This window comes from Canis lupus, chromosome 10, assembly GCF_048164855.1.
Source record: "Canis lupus baileyi chromosome 10, mCanLup2.hap1, whole genome shotgun sequence".
Lineage (NCBI taxonomy): Eukaryota > Metazoa > Chordata > Mammalia > Carnivora > Canidae > Canis > Canis lupus.
The window spans coordinates 54,432,365-54,443,332 of record NC_132847.1 but is presented as its reverse complement, the minus strand read 5'-3'; the positions used below and the strand labels follow the sequence as shown (position 1 = coordinate 54,443,332).

General features: G+C 50.0%; 1 protein-coding gene across 1 annotated transcript; it reads right to left on the bottom strand.

The window, feature by feature from the left end:
• Positions 1–5,333: 5,333 nt before the first annotated feature.
• Positions 5,334–7,848, bottom strand: CCIN (calicin). Its single transcript, XM_072841924.1, has one exon. The coding sequence runs from the start codon at positions 7,149–7,151 to the stop codon at positions 5,385–5,387; it is 1,767 nt and encodes a 588-aa protein (XP_072698025.1). The 5' UTR covers positions 7,152–7,848; the 3' UTR covers positions 5,334–5,384.
• Positions 7,849–10,968: the final 3,120 nt, after the last annotated feature.

The window sequence follows — 10,968 nt, the reverse complement described above, 5'->3', positions numbered from 1 at the left end:
GATCCCGGGACTCCAGGCTCACGCCCTGGGCCAAAAGCAGGCGCTAAACTGCTGAGCCACCCAGGGATCCCGATGCATCTGCTTTGAAAACAATCTGGCAGTTTCTCAAATAATTAAACATAGAGTTACCACAGGATCTAACAATTCTACTCTGAAGTATATATACCCAAGATAAATGAAGGCTTATGTGAACACAAAAACTTGGACATGAATGTTTATAGAGCATTATTCACACCAGCTAGGAAGTGGAAACAACCCAGATGTCCATCTATTAATAGATACATGAATAAAATGTAGTATATCTATACAGTAGAATATTATTCAGCCATAAAAAGGCATGAAGTACTGGCATATGCAACGACATAGATGAACCTTGCAAATGTTATGCTAAGTCAAAGAAGCCAGTTAAGTCCCATATTAGGGATGCCTGGGTGGCTCAGCAGTTGGGTGTCTGCCTTCCACTCAGGGCATGATCCCGGGGGTCCGGGATCGGGTCCCGCATCGGGTTCCCTGCATGGAGCCTGCTTCTCCCTCTGCCTGTGTCTCTGCCTCTCTCTGTGTGTCTCTCATGAATAAATAAATAAAATCTTTAAAAAAAAACCAAGTCCCATATTGTATGATTCCATTTATATGAAGTGTCTTAAATAGGCTTATCAGAGACAGGAAGTAGACTAGTGGTTGCCTGGGGGCTGGGAAGATGACGGAGTTAGAGGGTGACAACTAAGAAGTTTAAGGTTTCTTTCTGGGGTTACAAGAATGTTGTAAAATTGATGGTGATAATGATCGTACAACTGTGAATGTACTAAGAGCCATTGAAGTGTACACTTTGGTTGAATTGTGTGGTGTGTGAATTACATCTCAATAAAGCTTTTTTTTAAAAAAAGATTTCATTTACTCATTCATGAGAGACACACACACAGAGGAGGAGACACAGGCAGAGGGAGAAGCAGGCTCCACACAGGGAGCCCCATGTGGGACTCGATCCCGGGATCCCCGGGCTCCAGGATCACACCCCAGGCTGAAGGCAGGAGCCAAACTGCTGAGCCATCCAGGGGTCCCACTCAATAAAGCTTTTCAAAATATATTATCATTCCATCATGCTATTTAATATTTCTGAACACCCTAACTTAAACCAAAGTATCATGGTTTTTTTTAACACCAGACTTCATACCTTAACAGAAAACACTGTATAAGTAAGACAGAAAAATACAAACCCTTCTTTAGATATTGGTGTCTTGATGAAAGGAGGCTTCACTGATACTTCCCTGACATCAGTTTACACCCTTGTGTGGCACCTGAGGCAGCACATTCTAGGAAGATACGGAATAGGTAAATGTGTATGTGTGTGTGTGTGTGTGTGTCTGTGTGTGTGTGTAAGCTGTTTGAAGAATAATTTTGAAAGGGAAGGTGGGAAAAGAGAACTAGAAGGAAATCACCACAGGTATATTCTCAGGTAGATTGGTTTTAGGAAAAAGGTTGAAAATCTGGAAATTGATTCCCTAAAAACTGTGCATGTCTGATATTCCCTTGGAAAGACTTCATGCTCCTGAGTTTGAAGATCTGAGTTGTAATTCAAAAGCCTTGTCTTTCCAGACCAACATCTCTGCTATGAATTGCTAAAGCTTCCCTTGCAGCTAACACCAAGATTTTGACTCTAAGTCCTGCATTCAGCTCTGCCAGCCTCCCCAGGGTGATAAGTCTCGAATGTTTCAGCCTTATGGTCTAATTTTAATGTGGGAAGGGCTTAAGAAGGAAGAAAGAGGAAGGAAGGAAGGACAACATGGATTAATATATCAAATGATCATCCTACCATGCCGAAGATCTCCCTTTTTATTTATCTTTTTTTCAAAGATTTTATTTATTTATGCATGAGAGACATAGAGGCAGAGACACTGGCAGAGGGAGAAGCAGGCTCCATGCAGGGAGCCCGATGTGGGACTCGATCCCTGGTCTCCAGGATCACACCCCAGGCTGCAGGCAGCACTAAACCGCTGAGCCACCCGGGCTGCCCAAGATCTCCCTTTTTAATAAGTCCCCGGTGATTCTGTTGCAGGAGGAAGAGGCCAATACTACCCAGTACTGCAAGGGAAAGAATCAACAGAGAAAAGGACAAAGAGGACAATATTGTCAGGAGACAGTTTGGTAGCATGGTAGCAATAGAAGACAGAGTTGATTAGAGACGGATGAGAGATGGAGCCGGGGAGCACAGACATTTAGGACGATCAACTGAGGGAAAAGATGGGCAGGTGGGCCTCAGAGCTGAGGAGGGTTTGTTTCCAGAAAAAGAGGAACTTGAGAAAACTTATGGAATAAAGAGAAAAAATCAGGAAGGGGATGAGAGAGAGAAGGAATTGAGGGTCCTGAGAAGCTGTGAGGTGACAAAATAGGAGCGCCAGGGGAGGGGGATCAGCGTTGAATTGTGGAAGGACACCACTTCCTCTGAGATGCAGGAAAGTAGCAGCAGCTCTGGAGAGTTTTAGTGGATGTGGGATTGTTCGTGGAGCTCAGATCATTTGACCTCTATTTCTCCAGAGATCTAGGGGCAGAATGAGAAGTAAGCAGTTAAGAAAGAGGAGAGGAAAAGAGCGGGGCCTCAGGACACCAGAGAGGACTAGAGAATCAGAGAATGTGGAGAATGGCCTGGGTGGGGGTGGGCAGATGAGCCTGGTGGCCTAGGGGTGGGGGCAGCTGGCCACAGCGGCATGGACCCTTTTGTACTTTGGAAGACGGCAGTGAAGTAAGCAAAAGTGGGGGCTGCCCAGCGCTGAAGAAGTGAGAAAGGTGGGAGAAGTTCCGGAGAAGAGAGAGTCAGCTGTGAAGTCCAAGGTTCTCACTCACAGGGAGCAAAGTAAGACTTGGGCAGAAGGTGGGCTTTTTTTTTTTTTTTTTAGAAGGTGGGCTTTGAAGCAAGTGGCCACCCAGCAGAGAGGTCAAGAAGATAATGCCAAGCAGGTCCAATAGGATTGAGAGGGAAAAAGGGGATGAGCATGTTTGAGCCACGAAGCTCTAAACTGTCCTGCACTATCTAATCCAGTAGTCCCTAGCCTCCTGGGGCCTTCTGTATTTAGTTAGTCCAAATTCATTTGCGCTGTAAATATAAATTATACACACGATTCCAAAGACTTAGGATGAAAAACTAAAAGAATGTTAAATATCTCGTTAATAAATGATTACACTGATTACTTGCTTAAATAATATTTGGACGTATTGGGTTAAATAAAATACATTATTAAAATTAATTTGACCTGTTTGTTTTTACTTTCATAGTGAAGCTTCTAGAAAAAAATTTTTTTTTTAGAAAATTTAAATTACGTATGTGGCTTGCATTATATTCCTCTTGCACAGCACTGATCTAGATACTCCCTTACTGGGGCATGGATTGTCTGTGTCATGTGGCCCCAACACCTGGACAAGGGACCTGCCCAGAGAGGCCTCAGTGAATGGTGGGTGTGTGTGAATTGATGAGTAGATGAATATGTAAATTAATGAATGAGTGAGTAGGTAAATGAGGATCATATATGGTTTTCAAGGACACGGTCATTTTCTACTCAATGGTTGAGGATTACATATTAGCACATCCATCCCTGAATGGAAGGGATAGTTAGGGATAGTTAGAATTGAGGAAAGTGGGCAGCTCTGGTGGCTCAGCGGTTTAGCGTCTCCAGCATGATCCTGGAGACCCGGGATCGAGTCACACATCGAGTCCCACATCGAGTCCCACATCGGGCCCCCTGCATGGAGCCTGCTTCTTCCTCTGCCTGTGTCTCTGCCTCTCTCTCTGTGTCTCTCATGAATGAATAAATAAAATCTTAAAAAAAAAAAAAAGAATTGAGGAAAGCTCACCAAAGCTTTGAGGCAGACAGTCTCAAAGGGCAATCTGGGGGACCTTACTTGGTATAAAGACTCAAGAACCTGGACCCTTGCCACACTTCTTTTTTTCATTAAAAAAAAAAAAATGTACTCCTGTGGCATCTTAAATGCCAGGGGGTCTGTCCTAGGAATTTGTATGAACTCATTGAAACTTTCCATCACCCCAGGAGGTAGGCACTCCTGGTATGTCTCTTTTGCAGATAAGGAAACAAAGGCACAGAGATGTGTAGTTTGGCCAGGAGTTTTGTACCAGCAGGCGGTAGAACTGGCATTTAAACCAGGTTGACTGGCCCCAAAGGCCATGCTCCTAGCTACTACACCATCCTGTCTTTCTCATGTCCTCTCACGTCACCCCCAGGTTCTCTCCAACAGAGATATAGTAGTCCCCCCCCTTATCTGCTGGGGATCCGCTCCAAGATCCTTAGTGGATGCCTGAAACCACAGAACCCTCTATATACTATTTTATCCTCTATACACATCCCTATGATGAAGTTTAATTTATGAATTAGGCACACTAAGAGCTTAATGACAATAACAATAGAACAGTTTTAACAATATACTGTAATAAAAGTTATGTGAATGTGGTCTTTCTCTCTCAAAGTATCTTATTGTGCTGTACTCACCCTTCTTGGGATGATGTGAGATGATAAAATGCCTACGTGATAAGATGAAGTGAAGTGAATGGTGGGGGCGTTGCGACATAGTGTTGGGCTACTACCAAACTTCTGATGGTCAGGAGGAGGATCATCTGCTTCTGGGCTACAGCTGACCACAGGAAGCCAAACCACACACAAGGGGGGACTAGTGCATAGATTGCTTTTTTCCCCCCTTACTGATTTCTCCCCATCCCAGTCCCTCAGGCCCTGTATTCCTGGAGAAAGTTCTCGATGTAGTTTGCTTACTGAAGACAATTGTAATTGTAACTTCCCAACTTCCCCACAAATAAGACGCAAACACACCATAGCTTCATGGTCAAATACAACAGCCAAGTAACCTGGCCTCCTCTGTTCCCTCTACCCTTATCCCTGAGCCTTTCCCACACCATTTTCTCCATATCCCTCCCTCCATGTCCTCCCTCCCCCCAGCCCATGAGTCTCCTGTCCCAAACCTGGGATTGGCCCTCGCCTGTCTTCCTGGATGGACTCTAGGGGAGTGAGTGTTGGAGGAGCTTGAGGCTCCATAACTCCAAGCAAACACTTTTATCAGTCTAGCGGATGCCAGCGAGATGACTACAGGGGATAGAATGGGGGCTTTCCAGACACCACCTTGGCCAGCGCCCAGGAGATGCTTCAGTCCCACCCACCAGGGACTCCATTCCAGCCTCAGCTTGGATCCCTCCAATAACAGAGTAGCCCTGAATTTCTACCCACTGGGAGCAGCCCTAGTCCAGGATCTCTACTTGCAGGGCCAAACAGACTGGAAAACTAAGAAGGAACCAACAGGCCATCTTCCTCTATCTCTCATTAAATTGTGAACAATAATGCATTTACTTATTCTCCCACTTAAAAAGTTGTTTAAATCCTTTGAAGAATCTTGCACGGTAGCTTGGCTAGACAGCAGGCAGGACAGTCCAGTGCCTCCGGTGGGGGGGCCAGGGTTTTCCACTCGCCTGTCTTTTGGTCCAACAAGTAGGCATTTGGGTTGATGGTGTAGTCCTTTGTCTGGACATCGCTGGTTGTGGTGACACCCCCGCACACAAACACTCTGCTGTCTCCAATGGAGCATATAGCATGGGACACATCCAAGGGGCAGTTGTTAGGCAAGAGAGGCACCGAGGTGGTCGTCTTGTTGGCCTTTATCTTCTGCAGATTGATTTCCACACTCTGCCGGTGGCTGTGTACACAGAGGATGTTGTCCTGATGGAAAGAGAGCAGGGGCCGGTGGTTGAAGTCAATGGGGAAGGTGATACACTGGACCACATCCCCGGTGTTGGTGTCAAAGCAGTCCACCACTCCAACTCGGGAGATATAGCCCTTCACCAAGCACCGGCCGGTGACAATGTACAGGTTCCGGTCACCCTTGGTGATCACGGCTGTGCCATCCATAGGGATGCTCATTTTTCCTGCCAGGCACCAGGCCTCCTTGCGCTCATCATAGCGATAGATGTTGGAGACATACCGCCTTGGAGCAATGCTCCCACCCACTGAATACACCGTCCCCCCGCAGGTCACCATGGTGTGGAAGACAAGCCCAATTGGCAGGTCTGGCAACTTGGTCCAGGAGTTGTCATCCATGTCATATCGCCAAGCCGTCTTCAGCCCTGAAATCTGCTCAGTGGTACCACCAGAGATGTAGATGTAGCGACCAGCAGAGGTGGCACTAAGTGCTGCTGCCCTGTAGGGCATCTCTGACAGCTTCAACCACAAGTTCTCCTGGATGATATAGGCAAACACTCCATCATTGAACTTGCCATGGGCCTTTTGGCCACCCAGGATGACCACCGAATCAAGCAGGGCCCCTTTCCGTTGGTAGCTCAACAAGCTGGATGGCTTCTCCTGCTTTCGGTCCACAAGGACACTCTCAATGAGAGTTGCATGGGCTGAGCTGTTCTCCATGCCCATCAACTTGTTGCTGGCAAACATCAGCGTCTTGTTGGAGACGGCATTGAGATTGATGTAGTTGAAGAACTTCTTGAAATACTTCTCCCGCTCGTCCTTCCGGAAGTACACCCAGTTGATGAGTGCGCTCAGTGCCTGGTCCTCATTGAGCACATGCAAGTTTTCGTCTCGGAGCAGGCGGCCAAAGATGACAGGTGGACAGCGCATGAAGTGCATACAGCCCTCAGGACTGGCCCAGTAGTGGAAGTTGTCACGAATGCCAGAGTAGGCCAAGTCTGATACCTCTTTGAGCTCAAACAACTCAGCCAAGAAGAGGTAGCGCAAGCAGTTTGCACGGCGGATGGACTTGATCAGGAAGTCATTACAGTGGATTCGCAGGCGTGGGGTGTTGAAATACTGGGCCCCGCGAAGGAGCTCCTCCACATTCTGCTCCGAGATCACCACCTTGCCACTGTAGAAGTAGTCCAGGAGCTGGTCCACCGTGGCTGGACTCAGGTAGTTGGGGTCAATGGTGATAAAGAGCTCATCGGTGGTCTTCATGTCATTGCTGGAGATGAGGCTCTTCACCAGTGGAGAGACAGCAGCCAGTACGTTGCGATGTGCAAAGAAAACATGGTGGTCCACAGTCAGGGCCATATCCCAGTACTCTTTGCGTTTCCTCTGTTTGTTCAGGTTCTGCAGCACAAAGCTGTTGTAGTTTTTCTCTGTGAATTCTAATTTCATGGTGCTTTGCTGGCTGAGGCAGAAGATCAGCAGCAGGTACTGGAGAACAGACTTCTCAGGTCTTTGGGATTCAGATTGATGGTTGTTTGCAGGGCAGTTGATCAGGGAGGAGGGGGGCTGGGAGAGAGAGTGATGTCATAGAATGGATGAGGTCATCACAATGCCAGCCCCTGAGGCCTTTCTCACAGGCACAGGACCTTTCTCCTCTCTGATGCGTGCAACCTGCCAAGACTAGATACCCTGCCAGGACTTCAAGCCCTGAGTCCAGAGCTCAGGAGAAACTCAGAAGTGGATTGCAACTCTTACTTGGGGCTTTTAAAACTCAGTTCAAGGCTATTTCTGGAATGTTCCAACCAGTCTGGGTGGGGGTGGTATAGGAAGGGAAAAGAGGAAGCTTGGGGAAGAAAAGAGATTTTTGGATCTAGAAGAATCTTCCCACCTACAGGAGGGAAACAGGCCCAGAGAAGAGAAGGGACTTGCCCAAGATCACACAGTAGGTTTGGAAGCAGACCAGGGCTAGAAAGCCAAGTTTTCTAGAACTCAGTGTTCTTCATCTTTCCAGGAAGCTCCTAACTACCTAACTCTCCCCAGTCTCTGATTCTCAGGCCTCGAAGTACCTTTCTCTGCCAAGGCTCCTGGCCATCAGAGGAGAATTTCAGGCGGCCCTTTGCCTTCTGACCTTTGTAGCCATGGACACTATTCTCCTTTAAAACAGAGGAGAGGTGGGATCCCTGGGTGGCGCAGCAGTTTAGCGCCTGCCTTTGGCCCAGGGCGCGATCCTGGAGATCCGGGATCGAATCCCATGTCAGGCTCCCGGTGCATGGAGCCTGCTTCTCCCTCTGCCTGTGTCTCTGCCTCTCTCTCTCTCACTGTGTGCCTATCATGAATAAATAAAAATTAAAAAAAAAAAAAAAAAAAAAAAAAAACAACAGAGGAGAGGTAGAGGGCCCTGGTTGCAGCCGGGATACCGGAGTTAGCCACACCCTGGGGCATGGGAGGGCCTCTGAAGCCCTGATTATTTCAGTTCCACAGCCAACTGGGACCTTCTCCCCACATTTCCAAGGCTGTAGTCATGCAGCTGTGGGGGTTGTGGTGGGTCAGCTCTCTCCCCGTACACGTGTCACCTTGTACAAGTGGCTCAGACTCTAAACCTCAGTCTCTTCATCTGTGAGATGGGAGTGATGGTAACCACTTCGAAGAAGATTACGAATTTCAATGAGAAAATGACTAGAGAGTGTTAAGCACCATGTTTGCCTGTAGCGAAAGTTCAGTCCACGTTAGCTGCCCCTACTTTATTGATACCGTATTAGTTCCCCCAGCGCCGGTGTCCTTGGCTGCTCCCTTTGTCCGTAACCACCTGGCGTGGGCCGGTGGGTGTTTGGTGCTTGGGGGGCGGGGGCGTCTGGAGCTCGGCTGGAATCCCGCGCCCCTTCGGGCGGCTCCGCGAGCCTCGTCCGGCCACGCGGGGGAGCTGGAGGGCCGCCTCCGGCCGCGAGTCCCCGCCCGCCCCCGCGCCCACCCCCGCGCCCGCCCCCCGCGGCGACAGGCCCGCCCGCGGCAGCGCCGCCCACGTTCCCCGCAAGGCCGCCCGCGCGGCTGCACCGGCCGGGGCCGAGCCCGGGAGAGGAGCTGGGGCGTCACCCCTGGGGGCCCGCAGGCTCCGCCGCCCCGGGGCGCGCGTGGGCTCCGCGAGTGCCCGCGGGGCGTCTCCGTACCGCCGGCGCCGAGGAAGGGCCAAGGGTCCCCGGAGCTCCCCCGGACGCGGCCGGCTTCGGCGGGGAGGGGAGGAGCCGGGCCCCACCGCGGCCCCGCCTCGGGGCGCCCCCGGCAAGGGCTCGCGGCGCTGGCCAGACGGCGGGAGAGCACCGGGGCCCCGACCCCGCTCCTGACCCTTAGCCTTCCTCGGCGCCCCTTCTAGGGAGGGTGGCCCCTGCAGCCTCCCCCTTTCCCTCCCCGCCTGGTCAAGTTAGCATTCACGTCTCCCTGCCGCCTTCTTCCGTTGCAGACCCGGCTTTTTCTTTGGGGATTTAGCAACTTGAAAACTATTTAAAAGTACTTACGTTTGGCTGCTGAGGCTGTTCCCCTTGACACCTGAACGGTACCGAGGCACTCAGTGTCTTGACGTCTCTCTGCACAAGGCTGAAAACTTGTTTTCCCCATGAAAAGGAGGCTTGTTAAACGTCAGCCTCTCCACCACAGACTCGCTGTATGGTTGGGGGGCGGGTGTCCTCTGTTGTCTCCACTTGAGGATAACTGAGCTCTAAAGGCTTTGCCAGCCCTGATCTCGTGAGAGGTGGCAGCGATCTGGGTGCAGGTGAGACCTCTTGGTGTTGACTCCAGACACCTTTTCACTCCCCCTGGCATCTAGGCCTGCCCTGGTGAGGGTTGGCGGGCCTCACCTCCTGGGGCATTTCAACCAAGACTAGAGGCTGGGTGGGGTCAGGCCTGTTGTATCTGCCCCTTTGCCACCACACCCGGGAGCACTTTGGTGGAGGAGGTGGCTGTGCCCCCTTGCTTTTGTTTCAAGGGCCAGAACACCAGGGCAGGAAGGTCTCTCCAGTTAAGCTGGGCATAGGGGGTGTCATGGGCCTGAGAAGATCCAGTAGACTTAACTCCATGTGCCAGACCTTGTGCAGTTGGACGGACTGCAGCCCAGAGTGGGGAAGGGCACCCAATTCTGAGAGTGGGGGGTGGCTAGAGCTTGGAGCCAGGTTCCTGGCTCCTTCCTCTGTCCTGCAGCTACAAAGGACAGCTAGCAATCTGGCTTGCCCTCTGCTTTTATAGAATTGTTGGAGTCGCTGTCTTGAAGAAATCCCTTAAAGAAGTGAAATTAGTGCCCACCTGCTCAGCCAGCTTTGTTGCCTGGCTTTTCTTCAGCCTAGAAAGCTCTTTTGGTCAGCTTTTTTCTTTCTCTAGCCAACTGAGGAAACAGATGCCAGACACTCAAGAGCCTGGCTGTAGGCCAGTGACCACCACCTGGTTATGCATGTGTGTTGGGTGGAAGGTATCCCTAGGAGCCACCAGGAAGTTCACTGACTGGTCACTCAGTCCCCGTTGCTCATGGAGGCTGCCCGGGTGTGGCCTCAGCCCAGTCTCTTTATTCCACCCACCCTCAGCTTCCTGCCCAGCTCAGGATTTGTGGCTTCCTCGGGGAGGGGACCCTAATATTCTAGCTTTATAGGGAACATCAGTTGACACATCACTTTGCCGGGAAGCCCTAAAGATGAGGGATATATCTTAACAATACACAGATTTGGCCTGGAGCTAGAAAGCTCAGGAACTCCATCTCTTTTGTACCGCTAACAACTGTCTTTCTCACTTCCATATATTTTCTTTTTTTTTTTAAATGTTTTTAAAGATTTTATTTATTTATTCATGAGAGACAGAGAGAGACAGAGAGAGAGAGAGAGAGAGAGGCAGAGACACAGGCAGAGGGAGAAGCAGGCTCCATGCAGGGAGCCTGATGTGGGACTCGATCCCGGGTCTCCAGGATCAGGCCCTGGGCTAAAGGCAGGCGCCAAACCGCTGAGCCATCCAGGGATCCCACTTCCATATATTTTCAACTGGCAACTTGTCTTGCATATAGTTTTGCTGTGGCCCTAATTCAAACTCATGGCATCCTAAATTTTTTAGTTCCACTGACAAATTCTCTCCTCATTTCTTAGCTCAGACTTGTGGTCCGTGGCCAACCCAGGGATTGGCTGCTCTTGGCTCACATGTCCACTTTAGTCCAATTGGCCGTGCAAGGGTAGGTCACATGGATCAAAACACAGCTGCCAAAGGGACACAAAATATGGGGGAGAGGTTGGAAGTACTC